The sequence below is a fragment of the Eubalaena glacialis genome, chromosome 1 (genome assembly GCF_028564815.1).
Source record: "Eubalaena glacialis isolate mEubGla1 chromosome 1, mEubGla1.1.hap2.+ XY, whole genome shotgun sequence".
Classification (NCBI taxonomy): domain Eukaryota; kingdom Metazoa; phylum Chordata; class Mammalia; order Artiodactyla; family Balaenidae; genus Eubalaena; species Eubalaena glacialis.
This window is the reverse complement of record NC_083716.1, coordinates 86576510-86594157: the sequence shown is the minus strand read 5'-3', so window position 1 is coordinate 86594157 and position 17648 is coordinate 86576510. Positions and strand designations below refer to the sequence as shown.

The 17648-nt window shown below is 42.4% G+C and overlaps 1 protein-coding gene across 2 annotated transcripts; it reads right to left on the bottom strand.

Moving 5' to 3' along the window:
• Nucleotides 1-3140: 3140 nt before the first annotated feature.
• Nucleotides 3141-16963, bottom strand: RBM34 (RNA binding motif protein 34). Of its 2 annotated transcripts, XM_061198541.1 has the most exons (11): nucleotides 16856-16963; nucleotides 16574-16745; nucleotides 16215-16351; nucleotides 12780-13008; nucleotides 11457-11516; nucleotides 8217-8260; nucleotides 7054-7137; nucleotides 6840-6903; nucleotides 5472-5511; nucleotides 5126-5244; nucleotides 3141-3696 (listed from the first exon to the last, which is right to left on the bottom strand). In XM_061198541.1, exons 1-11 carry the CDS (start codon nucleotides 16906-16908, stop codon nucleotides 3418-3420), a joined length of 1281 nt encoding a protein of 426 aa, XP_061054524.1. In that variant the 5' UTR covers nucleotides 16909-16963; the 3' UTR covers nucleotides 3141-3417. The 2 variants fall into 2 exon arrangements, with proteins under 2 accessions (XP_061054524.1, XP_061054533.1); XM_061198550.1 differs by lacking the exon at nucleotides 11457-11516.
• Between the last annotated feature and the right edge of the window lie 685 nt (nucleotides 16964-17648).

Here is a 17648-nt window from a genome sequence, read left to right as displayed (position 1 = left end):
GTGGGCTTCTCACTGCGGTGGCTTCTCTTGTTAGGGAGCACGGGCTCTAGGCGTGTGGGCTTCAGTTGTTGTGGCTCGGGGGCTCTAGAGTGCAGGCTCAGTAGCTGTGGCACAGCAGGCTCAGTAGTTGTGGCACACGGGCTCAGTTGCTCTGCAGCATGTGGGATCTTCCCAGACCAGGGCTCGAACCGTGTCCCCTGCATTGGCAGGCGGATTCTTAACCACTGCGCCACCCGGGAAGCCCCCTGGCTGGTTTGGATTTATATCCTTTTGCTATAATAAAACTAATCGTAAGTATAGCATGTTCTTGAGTTCTGAGTCCTTACAGTGAGTTATTGAACCTGAGAGAGTAGTAGGAACCTCCAAATTAGTAGCTGGCTGGTCAGAAGAGTGGCCTGGAGACACCACCCCTCCCCCACATGTGTGACTGGTGCATGAGGGCAGTCTTGTAGGGGACTGTCCACTTAACCTATTTAGTTTGGCTCAACTCTGGGGTAGTTGGTGTCAGAAGTTATTGCAAGGGTACTTACGGAAACATGTAGCTGGAGCTCCTAACCTAGTCCAAAAGCCTAGGAAAGCCCTTCTGCCTGGACCTGAGACCCTATAAAAGACTGGAAATTAGATCAAAGGTACATGTGCATTGCCAGGACTGCGGTGGGGTGTGAAGGGGCATATGCACCAAAGCAAAGCAAATGATTGAGATCAGAGGATTGCACACAACAGGAAAAAAAAGCTTTTCCTTATATCCTGCACGCATACAGATTCTTCCTATCCCAAAAAGTGCACCTCAACTGACACAGGTATGTCCTGAGCCTCAGGGGTGTTGGGACAGACCCTCACAAGGCCACACAGATGACATGAGGCCTCTTGGAAATTTGAGACTGTGTCCATTAAATTATGACTCTGAACAAAGAACATGCTGTTCTTCTGTATCCCTGTGTTGTACAGAGTAAATGCCATGTAGATGTGAGGCCACTGCTATGAGTCCAATAAACCAGGCAACACATTTATACAAAGCACAGTTAGTGCAACACCCGTGCCTTTGAATCTCTCAACCACCCTACAGTTAATACTTTTTTTTTTTTTTACATTTGTAAAATACCTATAAGCATAGAATCCTGAAACAGAAACAGCCTGGAAATCCCTGAGGCATGTTGCTTGTGAGTGGAATCATTAATGGGTTGTGGAATGACCTTAGTGGACCATCACCAGTGTTTTAAATAAAATAGCATAAAAAATATCAGATGGCAACACATGTAGTAAGGACTGGTACTGTCTTGTGAAACTTGTATGTCAGTTAAATATACCAATGTTTGTACTGATCACAGGGTAAAATTAAAGCTACTGCAGATCACAGTCAAAAAAGAGGGAAACCACGGATCTAGTGCAAGCCCCTTATTTCACCAATCAGGATATTTAGATAAAGAGGTTGAGAGGCTTGTCCAAGGTCATGCATGCACAGCCAGAGAGATGGGTCAAGAATCAGATGTCCTTACACCCCACTCCAGGGCTCTTTACATGAAAACCTAAAGACCAACACTCTATGTTAAGGACACTAAAATTATATCTATTTATATACACTAAAAAGCATATAAAGAAAATATACACTATAAAGAAAATACATACAGTGAAATTATAGTCTATAGAGATAGTCTATGTAGTCTACAGATAAAGCATCTTTATATAAATTTAACTGGAAATATATGCAAAAACATTCAAGAGCTATCAAGTGAGAAGTATTTACGGAACCCTACTTATGAAAAACAAGATTCTAAGCACCATAGAAGATACTAAGCATAAAATATCCAGTCCTTGGATACAGGAAAACGGAGCTCTTTCTGCTTTCCACAGAGCTACATTTTAAAGATCCAGTAGGTTTTCCCTGTGCTACGCCCAAAAGACAGGATTTTCAAAATAATCACCAATAACTCAGTATCCCCCAGTTCTCTTAAGTAATAAGATGCGTGTATCACAGATCTGCCTACCTCAGATCAGGCCCCTGGTTTACCACCACTCCTCCCTCCTGGATACAGGCCCAGCTCGGCAAGGTTTGTGGGGGGGGGGGCACCAGCTATATACCACGAGGTTAAGTCCCAAGAAAATGCAGTGGTATTCCTTCCCTTTGTTGAACTTTACACTTGGTGACTTCATTACCATACTTTTTCAGCAAATGTTTCCTTTAAACACAATTTTTTAAAAATATTGTTTCATTCTACTGAGTGACGTTAAGAATCACAAGTTTTGGTTTCCCTGGTGGCGTAGTGGTTAAGAATCCGCCTGCCAATTCAGGGGACACGGGTTCGAGCCCTGGTCCAGGAAGATCCCACATGCTGCGGAGCAACTAAGCCCGTGCGCCACAACTACTGAGCCTGCGCTCTACAGCCCGCGAGCCACAATTACTGAAGCCCGTGTGCCATAACTACTGAGCCTGTGCTCTAGAGCCCACGAGCCACAACTACTGAAGCCCGTGTGCCATAACTACTGAGCCTGCACTGTAGAGCCTGCGAGCCACAACTACTGAAGCCCGCACGCCTAGAGCCCATGCTCCGCAACAAGAGAAGCCACCGCAATGAGAAGCCCACGCACCACAAGAGTAACCCCTGTTCGCCACAACTAGAGAAAGCCCGCGCACAGCAATAAAGACCCAGCGCAGCCAAAAATAATAAATAAATTTATATTAAAAAAAAAAAGAATCACAAGTTTTCCTGGGAGAATATTTTTCAAATTAAAAAATAGAAGTAAAAGTAAAAATCTGCTTTATAGCCAATTTACCAAGAACTTTAATAACCAGTCTAATCACCAATTAAGAATAAGAAATCAGAGCAACATTTTATACAAAATCCCTGTTGGGTAGTTATTAGGTTGATGAAATAAGATTAAAACCCAGAACTCCACTTATCCTAAGTGCAAGAGGAAGGAAGAAAAATGAGTGGCTATTATATACCAGACCTCAAAACCTTACTTCTTAGGGATTATGATTTGACCTTAGATCAATCAGTATTCCCACTTTAATTATTTAGATACTTTGTCTAGATACAATCAGTATTAATGTTACTTCATTTTTCTTTAAATTTACTCACTTTTAAATTTAGTCTCATCCCAAGTAATTCTTAAAATAACTCTCTGAAGTGTTAATTATGTATTTCCAACATATGGTAAAATAATACATAACCACTAAAATTCTAAATGTTCACCCTACATCTAAAATCATCTCTCATACCATCAGCAGTATTAACATGGTGAGTGATCTGCCTACACCTTAAAACAAATGATTCAAAGGTACTACTACAATGTGAATAACTGAAAAAGTGTCCATGTTTCACAATATGTAAAAAAATCCTGAAATTCAATACATGGATTTACCACATTTTATTACCAGTAGTCAGTGAGGAAAACAAAAAAAAAGGCTTCGGATAGCTACTTCTGTTTTTTCTGTTTCTTAGTTCGTCCACTTTTCTTCTGTCCTTTCTTTTTCTTCTTCATGAGAACAGCTTTTTCTCCAATAAACAAACTTTTAGAATGTTGTGCATTTTTTGAAGTAAAATTAAGTCCCTGCTTAGGTTTACTGACATTCTTCAAACTAGGGTTTGAATTTTGTTTTAATTTTTCTTTATGGACAGAACGCATGACTCTGAGTTTTCTTCCCATCAGTTCAGAGTTATTTAATTTCAGAGCAAGATGAACAGCATCTGTATTCTGCAATAAAAATCAAAATATTAAATTTTCACCAGAAACTCATGTGCAAAGAAACGAGTAAAATGGTGACTTTTCTGGATTAGAACAACTTTCAAGCTTGCATGCAGAAACCCCTCTCATTTCCACAGCCAAGAAGTCCAATCCGAAGTATTGAACTACAAGCAGCTGTTCTTGTAGTTTTAATCATGCTCCCTCTCATGAGTTTCTCCCCAGGAAGCACTCAAGCTGCCCTGTCAAATAATCAGATAAGTCACAATCCAAGAGGCTTCATTTTTCTCAATGTAAAATGAAGTTTCAATTAACGAGGTCAGTCCTATAGTGTCTTTTAAACCAATAAACCTCCTCTTCACAAGGCTCTTCCTGAAAAAGCCCTGCTGTATTAGTTGATTTGAGAGCAGAGAACTCTCTATTACAGTCCTTGAGATGTTGGACTAGATGCCTTGTAGGGTTCCCTTTAGGTCCAAAATTCTATCATTCTTTTATTCTAATAGAGAGCCACTAAATGCTAACCACCCTGAATATTCATGACATGTTTGTTAAAGGACTTTACAAACTTATCAATAGTCAGAAGACAGAGCAGAGAAACAGTGAGATAACTACATCACAGTCATGATGGCAGGCTGTGACGTTTCTTCAAAGCCGTCTGGTCATACATACTCAGAGCCTTAAAGATGGTCAGATGTCTTGACCTGGTTAGTGTTAACCCATTGGGGAGCTTTCCTAAAGAAGTAATCCAAAAATGGAGGCAAACATTTGAAGGAAAAAACATAACCACTCTGATCTCATTACTAGAGAGAAAAAGAGAGAACACTGCAAACATGCAACATTTGGGACACACTAGGGAAAAGACAGTATACACGCTCAGTGGAACATACTTACACGACAGAAAACAACATAAAGCAGATTGCAGAATCTTATGTTCACAAATATTAAGTTTGACCATAAAAAAGGCGGCACAGGTAAAAACTGAAAGGAAGTACATGGATGGGCTGTTGTGAAGGGAAGAAAACATAAGTGCCGTAGGGCCGCATGTGTATTCTGATGATTTTAGGCATGAGACACTGGCTAATACTTAGTGAACTAAATATAACCAATTTTGTACAGAGACTAACATTCTCTTCTACCTGAGTGCACGATCAGTTCTTCTCTCCATTTTACAGAAGGTGGAGATTCAGAGATTTAATACCTTTACTATCCAGTATCTAAAACATTATTTAACAACATTAATGTGGAGAAATAACTAGAACATCTCTTGGTTGGATGCAATTATAGGAACAGGAGTCTGTTATACTGTGGCGGGTTATGAATGTAGTTTTCTTAAGGTGGAATTTTGAAGGTGACAGTGAGAGTTACGTCTGAAGGATGGGACAGCAGTGACAGCCTCTCCGGGCACACTTCAAGGACAGCGACGATACGTCAGCCTCCCTACCTCAAAGAGCACGTAGCCGAAGCCTCTGCTGGCTCCTGTAACCGGATCCCGCACGACCCTTACAGCCACAGTGTTCCCACAGTCCAGAAAGTGTTTCTCAACCGCAGATTCTTCAGCTTCTAAAAACAGATGCAACCCCAGTGGAAGTGAGGACTTGGAATCGCCTTAGGAAGCTGGCGATGTTTCATAATATACCAAGGGTAAGCATAGCCTCAAGGTAATTAGTCAAGTTACACCCTGCGCTTCTTAAAGGTAGTCTTAAAGCAAAACATTATGCTACCAACTCAGATGTTATTTGCATTACTTCAGTGATAAACAGGTACTTTATGTGTTTAAACAAACTTACCGTATGGGAGATTCCCCACAAATACAGATCTCTTGTCCCTCTGAAACACAAAGAGGGTTAATAAAACTCACTCATGGAGCAGAAAGCGGAAGTCACCCTGAAGTCCACCCTTGTCCTCACCCCGCACACCCACGGGGCTCCATCTCCTGATTTCCCCACCCTCCCGGCCCCTGTTTGATTCCCTTTCTTCCGCCTTCCTTCCCCGCCTTCCCCGCTGGAGTGTAAGCGAGCCGCGAGCACCGGAGCAGGAAGTGCTTCTGTTCGCAGCTGGCACTGGCCCACGGCAGTGCTCAAGGAAGGCCTGCTCTACTGGGGGTGGGCAAACTTTTTCTGGAAAGGGCCAGAAAGCAAATATTTTAGGCTTTGTGGGCCACGTGGTCTCTGCTGTACCTACTTGCCTCTACTGTTTCAGCAAAATAACACATAACTAGTGGGTGTCGTTGGGTGACAGTAAAACTTTATTAACAGAAACGGGCCGCGAACAGATTGGGCCCTCAGGCCAGTTTGCGGACCCCGTGCCAGGTCCACAATCAAAGCCAGGGTTGTCAGCCAGGCCTCTGTCATTTCTCAACGAGTCACCCTGACGCCGACAGTAACGCACTCTGTTTCTGCGGTGAGTTCTTGCAACTCACGCTTCATCCGTTTCGAGAGACCTTGAGGAACAGCTTTGGACAAAACCCAGACTCCTCCCCATGGCAGGCCAGGGTCTTCATGACTGGCCTCCACCTACTTCTCCAACAGCTACTCTTACCCCGCCCCTCCTCACACTCCAGCCACTAGTAACCGCATCAGGCTCTCGCCACTCCCTCCGCAAATTAGGTTTTGGCCCCCACCATTCACTGTTCAACGCGTGTTTCTGCCTGGATAACAGACTTATCTTGCAAGACTGACAGAACACCTGTTCTCCTGGAAACCCTCCTTGGCCCCTTCTTGCTGGCAACCCCCCAAATCAAGTGCTCCATTCCTGAGCTGACAAAGCATCCTGTGCGTTTATGACAGTATTTATCATAAAACCGTCTGCTCTTCTTTACCTTTATCCTGTGAACTCCTAGAGAACTGAGACTGTATCTCAGCACCGAATGCCTGACACAGAGGACGGACTCAAAAACTGCTTAATGACTGATTTAACTTTAGACCTCAGTCTGTAAAATAAGGTGCTGGCCCCGATGCTCTCTATCGTAACTTCTGGCCTCTCTCTCTAGGACTACTGGATCTAACGTACGGGTGGGAACCACTTTCTTGAAGCCGATGCTGACTTAGAGGGCATTAGCTGAGACCACAGAGGGCAAAGGCTGTCTCCTCTGTGCTTCCTGCATGCTCCCTGCTGCCCCACTGCTCTCCCAGCACAAGCTCAGAAGAACTACTCACAGATGAGGTCTCAGATGCAAGATCCACTCTAACACGAAATCCATCTGCAATTTGGGCCCCATTTCTGGTATAAATACGAAGGGAAAATTGTTGTTAAAAACAAGTGCTGAGTTCCTGGGATATTTGCTCTGAAGTGAAACCAAAGAATAAAGCATGGACTCATACACACTTAAATTACAATAATTCTGTCCCAACCTCAAAGAGGTGAAGTTACCTTGCCAGTGCCTTTGTAGCAGCGCTCTCGTCCTTAAACACAACATAAGCGTTAATATTTTTCTGATCAGGATGAATTTTACGTCTACACCAAAAAAAAAAAAGAAAAGAAGAAAAAAAAGACAATGTAAAATTTGTCAATCTCAAAGTCACTGAAATAAATATAGCTTGTTTTCTACTCTCAACACATATGACAAGAATTTCTGGGGGGAGTTTCATCTCTTTTAATAAATATTTAGTAAGAACTCAAAAAAATAACACACAACTTACACAGATATGGGCTGATACACGTGACCCAGGCCTCCTTACCAGTCATCACTGTGAGAGACCAGCAGGCGCCCCCGGGCAACCCACCACACTACAACTACTGGGCTGGCCAAACAGTTCGTTCAAGTGACACCTTACGGGAAAACTCGAATGAACCTTTTGGCCAACCCAACATCACCTTAGCTGCAGCTCTGTATCTAAGGCACACACAGATGGGAAAGACAACGTGCTTTTTCCTTTTTACTGTAAAATAAAAACTACACAGACATGTACAGCTTAGGGAATTATTATAGGAACCACTTCCCTGCGTGTCTATGTGGTTTTATCACCCAAGTGTCTACTCCTAGACATACTTTGGTCTTGTCCAGTTTTCAACTTGAAAAGTCTTCTGACTCCTGTTTAATCTGTAGGTTTCCCCATTTATCTCTCCATCTTATAGTGTGACCCATACAACTTCCCCGGAAAAACCTGGCCAGCCATAGCAACCATGAGGCACCTCTGATTTTAAGATGCATTTTGATTTTAAAAATGTTAAGGTATGGGAAACGTCGCCTTAGAATTGATGAAATATGATACTTATGATTTACAATAGAATTTTTAGGTGCAAAACTTTCTTATTCTCTTCAAACACTATGCCTGATTAAACGTCCTTGAAATTTCTCATTTCTCATGGCACATTTTAAGTTATTTTGCAATTCTTATCCTTGACTCTACAATTTACGTTGAGGCTTGAAGACGAACATCTGACAAATTTATATGTTATTACAGACATAAGAAAACAATAAAACATGATGTTTTATCCAAATACAAACATCTATGAGGTTAAGAAATGATCTCAATTTTAACCAAAATGGAAGAGAATTTATGACTACTCCCTTTCTCTAATTATAAACTTACTTTATTGCTGCCAACTTTTTGGACAAAATTCCCTCTGCTGGAATCTTTTAAGAGAAAAAAAAAAGGATTAAAGAAAAATCATTGTTTAAAATATTATTTCAAAATAACTATATTTTAATTAATTGAATTCTAAATATCTAAGTCTGATATGATGTGATTAAAAACATTCTAAGGAAACACTGAATCAGAAACAACTGTCCTAATGTTGTATGAACAGGACCTGGTGGCTGAGGACAAACATTTCCAATGATAGTGCCACATTCAGATTTCACAGGCAGTGACTCTCAAACCAGGTGGAAGTTACAAATGACTTGAAGGGGTCTCTGGTTGTAAGCACACAATGATATTGAAGACACACGTGAAGAGTGTTAAGGAAAATTGTTTTATAAAATCAGCATGGAAAAAAGGGACACTTCTAAATTAATATTGTGTATGCTATATGATTTTAAATATGTCTAACTAAGTTGATAAATAATATAAGAAGATACTACTTCAGTATCTGTAATTGGACAAATAAGGGAATCTCCTTTATATTCAGAGTCACGTTACTGTCAGTCATATAAGGGTCACACCTAAGAGTGAAGGGGGCAGGTAGGGAAAACTTTACAGAGAGGTGGAAATTCAAGTCAGCAACTGTGACTGTCAGCAATGTGTGGCAAATACCACCAAGTACAGAGAACACAAAGGTAAAAGGATACAGACTGCAAGTTCACAAGTCCAGGGGTGTCTATAAATGCCAACCCCATTTAGGGCAGTTACTATAAATCTCCTCTGGAAGACTTTTTTCTTTTAGTCATTCAATAGTTTATATAGTAAAACTAAGAAACTTGAACTATTTCTTCTCAGTCTGTCCTGCTCAAACTAACGTACAGTCAAACTCTCAAAATACAGACAGGAAAACAGTACGACACATGAGAAATGCCCACGTGAATTACTGACATGGGAATGCTGGTCATCAAAACACATCTATTGGATGCCTTCTAGGAGCTCTCAAGGACCTGTGTTCCTTTATTAAAGATACGAATGAATAAATATAAGGCAATAAAGTACAAAAAGAATATATATACAGTGAAATACTACTCAGCCATAAAGAAGAAGGAAATCTTGCCATTTGCGACAACATGGATAGATGCTGAGGGTATTATGCTAAGTGAAGTAAGTCAACGACAGATGCTGTATGATGTCACTTATATGTGCAATCAAAAAAAACACAACAGGGAATTCCCTGGCGGTCCAGTGGTTAGGACTCCGAGCTCTCACCGCCGAGCGCCTGGGTTCGATCCCTGGTCAGGGAACTAAGATCCAGCAAGCGGCGCAGCCGAAAACAAACAAACAAAACAAAACTCAGAGATACGGAGGACAGACTGGTGGTCACCAGAGGAGAAGGGGGTTGAAAGTGGGTGAAATGGGTGAAGGGGGTCAACTGCATGATAAACAAAGACTGAACTGTTATGTTGAACACCTGAAACTAACAATGTTATATACCAATCTGACCTCAATTTAAAAAAAAAACATGAACTGAGCAAAAGGACAAGGGTGGGAAAGCGCAAGCATGTGATCGGCAACGAGGGCAGCTCCCGGGTTGCAGGACAGTCCCACGTAGAAGAACGCAGGGCCCCAGGGCCACCCTGTGAAGGCTGTCAGGCAAAGAACCAAGGACACCGACAGCGAGAAAAACGAAAAGCGTCTAGGGAACGCCATACATATTTGATGTGCACCAGGCGCAGGTGCTAGTGACCCAAGGAGGAGCCACACAAACAGGGTGTTTGTAGTCACAGCCCACAGTCTGGTGGGACAGGAGCAGCGTAACAATGAGAGCGCGGTGTCGTAAGGGCTACAGTGACGTACGCGGTGCTGGAGGGCGCACAGCAGGGTCACCTGACGTACCGATAATCCAGGGACAGGGAAGCATCAGGGCAGGCCCCCCAGAGGGAACTCCAGGCCAAGGCAGGGGTGGTGGTGTGTATAATATTCACGGGAGGGGAGGTGGAGGGGAGGAATTCTGGGCAGGAGGTCCAGGAGGAAGTGCTTTAGGAAGATAAAGCTGACGGTGGTGCGATGGATGCATCTGAGGCGGACTGAAAGCAGGACCCGTAAAAGGCCTCTGCAACTCTTCTGGCAAGAGCTAGTGAACACTGAAGTGGAACAATGGAAAAAGAAAGGAATGACTCCTCTTGGGAAGAAACCACAGCTGAAAAACAGGCACTAAATATCACAGAAAATCAGCAGGTGGCATAGGCTGGGGTGCGGGACTGACAGAGGTAAAGCACAGACGCGCTGAAAATGGGCAGGACACCCAAGTGGATGTGTCAGGCAAGGATCTGATATGAGGAAACGGGACTCAAAAGGGCAGACAAAATACACACGTGATAAGCGTGAGGAACAAACACCATGATAGGAATTATGGAGACTGCACCAAAACCTTGGGAAATGTCTACTTTCAGAGAAGTGGGCGGTTTTGCCCGCTGGGGACACTTGACAATGTCTGGGAATATATTTGGCTGTTACAGCTGGGGTGGGGAGGATGCTACCTAGCAGGCGGAGGCCAGGGATCCTACATCGCACAGGGCAGCCTCCAACAGCTAAGAACTAACCAGCACCAAATGTCAATAGTATCAAGGTTGAGAAACCCCATTTTAGACAATCACGTTGGGAAAGAGCAGTTGGAAACAAGGAACAAACATCTCCTATACTATACTCATACATATTAATTACATTAAAACACATATGAATGATGCTCATTCATGCTCCAAGGAACATGGCTATAACTGGTCTACAGAGTGCTCAGTTGGTGAAATCAGATACCATTTATTTCCATAGTTTTAACATTAAATTGATTAAAACATACTTTTTCTTTCTATGTCAGAGCATAAGTACTGCTCTGCAGCGTCATGCAAACCCCTCACATGAACACCTATGATTCCAGAAATGCTACTCAACAGGTGTGAACGTTTCCACCTACTCAATTGACACACAAACAAAAGTCACCTATCCACCCTCCAAAGTACACTTAGTAAGGACAGCATTTTACTATTTGAACTCATTAAATTAGCTAACAAAGTCCAAGAGTCAGCAATCGATACTAAGTGTGATTCTTCTTTGGGGCTAGATTTGAGCCGGTTGATTCTAAAGGTTAAAGTCAAGGGCTCCTCCATCTTACTAAAACCAACACATGAATAAGTCGGATTTAAATGCAAAACATTTTAAGATTATGCAATTTTAAGGGGGCAGAACACATACCAGAGAACGAAATCGTACAGATTCTATCTGTCCGTACTCTTTAAAAAATGACTTCAGCTTCTAAAATAAAAAAAACATATATATATACACATATATATATATTTCAGTCCACTTTCAGAACATCAAATAAATACCACAAAAAGGAATCAAGTAAAATGGTCTGATAATCTTTTCCTGCCATGTTTTCAGAATATTTCAGGAAAAGTAGGTAACTATTCAGTTAGAAGACAAAAAACTTTTACTGGAACTTATATAAAAAGAAAACACAATTCAAGTTCATGTTAGTATCTATAAGGTACACAATATTTTTTCTTTCAATCTTTTATAATCTTTACTATAGGTAAACTAAGATTATATATTCCATAAATTCTCTCATCTTTTCACACTGGCTTATTTAAACCAGAAATGGATTTTAAGGATCCTTATGTCACCATGGGAAATTCCCCAACTGTCTGGAATTAAGACTATCAGATTGAAGAAAAGTCTTAGGTTGAATTTTATACATTATTCTTATGACTGGCTCAGGATGTGAAGAATGTATATGTTTTACTGCTTGCACAATAATTTCTATAAGCAATTTTAATCCAAAAATAACTTATTAAATGTGTAAAGCACCACAAACACTCCCTTCCCTTGAGGAAGATAAATAACCAAAACTACACTAGAAAGTAAAATGGGTTATGTTCTACAAAATAATCACACATCAAATGCTAGGGGACAAAAAGGCAAGGGGGAAAGGGAAAAACCAGGAAGTAACTTTCTAGCACTGTTCTGTTTTTAAGAAAGTGGAATTGAAATTGTTCTTCAAAAGATAAGCAGGATTTTGACTGAAGGGATTGCCACCAGGGTGACTATCACATAAACACACAGAAAGTAAAGGGCACGTCTTGGTTTAGTGAACCCCACATAACGTAAGAAACTTAGGATGTATGCATTCATTTACACGACAAATATTCAACAAGCCTCTACTACACACCAGGCACTGTTTCAAGTGCTAGGGATAGAGCAGTGAAGAAAAGAGATAAACATCCCTGCACGTATGGCGCTTCCGTTCTAGTGGCATATAAGAGACGATGGAGCTGGAGGAAAAAACCAGATAGACCACTGCAATAGTTCAGACAAGATTTGCAAAAGCCTGAATTAGGGCAGTGACTTCGGGAATGGAAAGGAGCAGGTGGGTACTGGAATCAATCTATAGAATGATGTACGTAGTCATTTATAATGAAGTTATATATTAATGACTTATTTAATAAAGTGACAGTAAACAAAATCATGAATTATTAATTTCTCTGCATGTTAACAATATACAGACTACACACTCACCTTCTTATTACAGGTGACAGGCAAATTCCCAACAAACACAGTTCTCTCATTCTTTAATCTCTCTTCTTGGTTGGTTTGAATTTTCTTTCTTTGATTTACAACTGTCTGATCTACATCATCAAGTACTTCTTTATCGGCAATTTTAACACCAGACTGAGAATTTTTCCTTTTCTTCCCTTGTTTCTGGTGAATTTCTTCTTCTAAATCAGCACTTGCTAAAGCATTTTCTCTTTTTAAGTCAAAAAAAAAAAAAAAAGTCATGGAAGTCAGGTCTAGTATTTGACAAAGCGCATTGATTAGAAACACTTCCCATCTACTTCTGGCCTTCCTATATATCAACTTACCATTCACAAATACATCTACATTTAAACAGCATTATCAAAAAATGACTGGTATCTTTAGGAAACTCAAGAGTTAGAAAAAGTTAAGGTCAATTTCTGAAGATAGGTTAAAACTGCCAGGTAATAAGCAGAGCAACAAAAGTTCATTTAAACAAAAGTTGGCTCACTTAAAGCTCTTGGGGATTTAGTTTACACTCTACCAATGCCTAATTCCATTCTCTGCTCTAGAATTCTAGGGTTACTGCAGCACTCCCAGGGGGTCTATGAAGATTAATATACCGGCAAAGTACTTAACTTTGTAAAAGCAATCTGGCGAAGAGGAGAGATCAGATTTCCTACTGCAATATTTAAAGGACTGCTTGTCAAAAGTAAATTCCGCCAATATTGTAAAGTACTTACCCAAGTGCACCAGTCCAAAAAGAGAAATGGAACAGGAACTTAGGAGTGAGGGGAGAGAATGGGTAGTAGGAGTCATAAAACTCATTCATTCATTCATTCATTCAATAAATATTTACTACTCAGTTCTAGCCTCTGGGGGTACAAAGATAAAAGAGACTATTAGAGGCCTTTCAGTAGTCCAGTCTCTGGAGCGATAGGCAAGGTTCACCATAAAATGGTAACATGTATAATACATGGTGTAGAAACATAAAAGAAACAAGAAAGGCTCTCAGGGCTTCCCTGGTGGCACAGTGGTTGAGAATCTGCCTGCCAATGCAGGGGACACGGGTTCGAGCCCTGGTCTGGGAAGATCCCACGTGCCGCGGAGCAGCTAAGCCCGTGAGCCACAATTACTGAGCCTGCGCGTCTGGAGCCTGTGCTCCGCAACGGGAGAGGCCGCGATAGTGAGAGGCCCGCGCACCGCGATGAAGAGTGGCCCCCGCTTGCCACAACTAGAAAAAGCCCTCGCACAGAAACAAAGACCCAACACAGCCAAAAATAAATAAATAATAAATAAAAATTAAAAACAAAAAAAAAAAAAAGAAAGGCTCTCAGAGGAGGAAAGGCAGTGTATAGCACATGGTCACTCCTCAGTAAATGTTGACCGTTTCATCCCTCCACTAGACCACAAGCTCCAGTAAGGAGAGGGTCAATGTCTAGTTTTTTGTTCACTATGGTATATAAAGTACCTAGTAGGAGTGAAAGGAAATGAGACAGTATGTCAAGGAGGACCATGCCTGTTATGCAAAAGTGCTTAGATTTTTATCCCACAGAGGATGGGGAGCCCCTGAAGACTTTGAAAGTGCCTAAAAGAGATCATTCGGGCAGCAGAGCAGAAGACAATTATGAAAGGGACAAGGCTGGATAAGGGAGACCAGTAAGGAGACAGTTACAACTGCAGGCATCTCAGAAGACAACAGACCCACCAGAGCAAGGGAGAGGGTGGAAAGGGGAAGCAGATTAAAAGAGATAAGAGACAGCATCATTAGGACTTGGCAACTGATTAGATATGCAGGGAAAATAAAGAGTCTAAGATGACTCCGAAGTCACAGGCTCAGGCAACAGGAAGGCTGATGGTACCACTCATGCAGAGGAACAGGTTTGATGAGGATAATGAGCTCGGTTTGAAGCATCCTGAATTTGAGGTGTATATGAATATAGAGCTAGAGATGCCAGTAAACAAACAGATATACAGGTTTATAGATCAAGAAAGAGAGATGAGAATGGTGGAGCCACGAGGACTGGGAGACTGCCCAGAATGAAGGGTGTGAAAAAGGTCATGAGAAGATGACCAAGAACAAAATCCCGAGGGAAATCAACATTTAAGGAACAGTCAGAAGGAAAGTGCCCACAATACCACTGAGAAGGAGCAGAAAGACAAGAGGAGGATGAGAAGAGGCTGCTATCAAAGAATCCAACAGCTTCGAGAAGAAAAGCAACCACGTGACATGTAAAAGCGAGGACTCAGACAAAGGCTGTACTGCCTACTAAATATGGCACCTCGGTCAGGATGGCTTCCCTGAGCACTGTTTCAGAAGTATGGTCATGTCACATAAAAACAAACACAACAAACAAACAACCAGAGTGCAAGTTCGTGGAAGAGAAAACAGATCAAGAAAAGGAAGACAGCGCAAGTATAGACATCTTTTTCTAAAAGCTTGACGATGAAGGGAAGGTTTGAGGGGATAGAGCAAACAGGGACACATGACTACAGATGGGGTTTTGCTGGATTTCTTTTCTTAAGATGAGAATCTTGATAGGACAGATCAAAGACACAGGAAAGAAAAAAGAAGGATATCTATATATCTATATCTCTGATGACATAAACCCTAAGGAGGCAGAAGAGGTATGTGGTATATATAAACAGCACAGGTGACTGAATTAATCTTGGACGAGGAGGAAGACACCCTTCTCTGAAAGGGGAAGAAATTAAAGATGTGCATGGTTACAGGCAGTAAGAGAACCAGAAGTAGTAGCTCACAACCCTTAGCAATTAAAAAAATAACTCTCAGGGGAATTCCCTGGCAGTCCAGTGGTTAGGATTCCAGGCTTTCACTGCTGGGGGCCCAGGTTCAATCCCTGGTCAGGGAACTAAGATCCCGCAAGCTCCCTGGCGCAGCCAAAAAAAAAAAAAAAATTCTCAGAATAGGTAACAAGATCACCTGCCAAGAGAGAAAAGAGAGATAAAGGGCATGAAGAGAGTGGCCTGACAGGCTGAGGAAAGTTAAACTAGGAACCTATAATGGTACTGCTATATGGATCTCAATTCAAATAAACTGTTTTTAAAAAAAAATTAAACTAATGGGGGAAATTTGATCTCTGACTGAATAAGTTTAAGAAAACCAAACTCATCTTTTCCATACATGCTGAAATATTTATAGATGAAACTTAAGTCTTAGGTTTGTTTCCAAATAATGAGGGGGAAATGAATAGGGTAAAGATGAAACAAGATTTGCCAAGTATTAATAACTGCTTATGCTGGGTACATGGGGTTCCTTATCCTTTTCAATATGTATGTGACTTTCCATAATAAAAATTTTAAAATTATAACTATAAAGTGAGAAAAAAAATTAAAATGAACATTGCTGGTATAAGAATGTCAATTTCTTTACCATCTAATTTCTTTAACATCAACTAGGAGAGAAATTTTACCAACCTGTTTGCCAACTTTCGGTCTGCATCAGAAAGTTTCTTCTTCGGTTTCATTTTTTTCGCAGGTTCTTGCAAAAGCGGTCTTTGGATTTGGGATGAACTTTCTTCCTCCTCATCCCGTTTCCTTTTTTTGGTGGTTTCCTTTTAAAAGTTTGAAGGTATGTTTCAGACCTCATCCTTCTTAATAATTTAGTGGTCTTTCTAAAGTAGCATCTTTTCTCTCTCACTGGTATGTCCAGTAATGAAAGGTTACTTAAAATTGATCCTTATCTGCCCCACTTTAGAAAGCATGCCCGGCAAGGTAGGTTGCTTGCTTCTAAAGTTGTTCTAAGGGGCCATTCGGGGTAGAACGCAGTGACTTACTTCAGGCACAGGCACATACATGGGTTGAAGCTGAGGCTCCAAAGAGCCGAAGAGGGAAGCCAGCCGACCCGTGCTGCCTCTGGAGGGCCGCTTGCCGTGGAATAAACTACTGGCGACTTGTCCAACCTCATAGTCTGCCAGATTCCCACAAGCGCCGTCCTCCGGGTTCTCTCTAGACACGGACATCAGAGACTCAGCGACACGACGCCACGCCCCACCCCTCGCGCCCCGAGCTCCCGAACGCATACTCCGGCCCAGGCAGACGAGCCACGCGCCACTCACCCCTCCCGCGCACTCCGCTTTTTCTTCCGTTTGTTCTTCTGTTCCAGGGCCATTCTTATCCGAGGCCTCCGAGAGCGCGGCAGCACGTGAGCCCGCACTTCCGGGTCCCGGCCACTCAGCTCTCGGAGCCACGCCCCTTCCGCCCCGGGAGTCTCGGCGGACGCCCTGGGGGGCGGAGACGGCGGGCGGAGGCGGCGGGCATGGGGGCGGGGGCGGAGGCGGCGGGCATGGGGGCGGGGGCGGAGGCGGCGGGCATGGGGCGGGGGCGGCGGGCGGGGGAGCGGAGGCGAGCCCAGGCTTCCGGACCAGTTTGTACCTCTGTCTGAGACCTAGTCTTGGGGGGTAAGTCTTCCGAGGGTAGTTGAGGCCTTAAGTACGAGTAAGAATCAGCCAGGCTGGGACTGGGGTGTCAGTCCAAGCAAAGGGAAAACACTTAGGAAAACCCCTGAGTTGTCGAAGAGGAAGGAGGGAGGTTTGTCGGAAAATGAAGTTACAGGGATGTATGTCACACGGTATTAACAACTGGTGAACCGGTTGAAGGATACATGGGACTCCTTTGTACTGCTCTTGCAACTTTTCTGAAATTTGACATTATTTCAAAATAAAGTTAAAAACAAATAGAGACCACAGCTGTAACCTGCTCCGCTCTATTCTACCAAGAAAAGGGGCTCTCGGCTCTCAAAACTATGCTGTTTTCTTGGCCTACCTTCCCAAAGCCCGCTTTTTTCCACCACCTCTTCATTCCTTCACCTTTTGTCATTCCTTCTTATTCTTTTTATTCCTTCCCCCACAG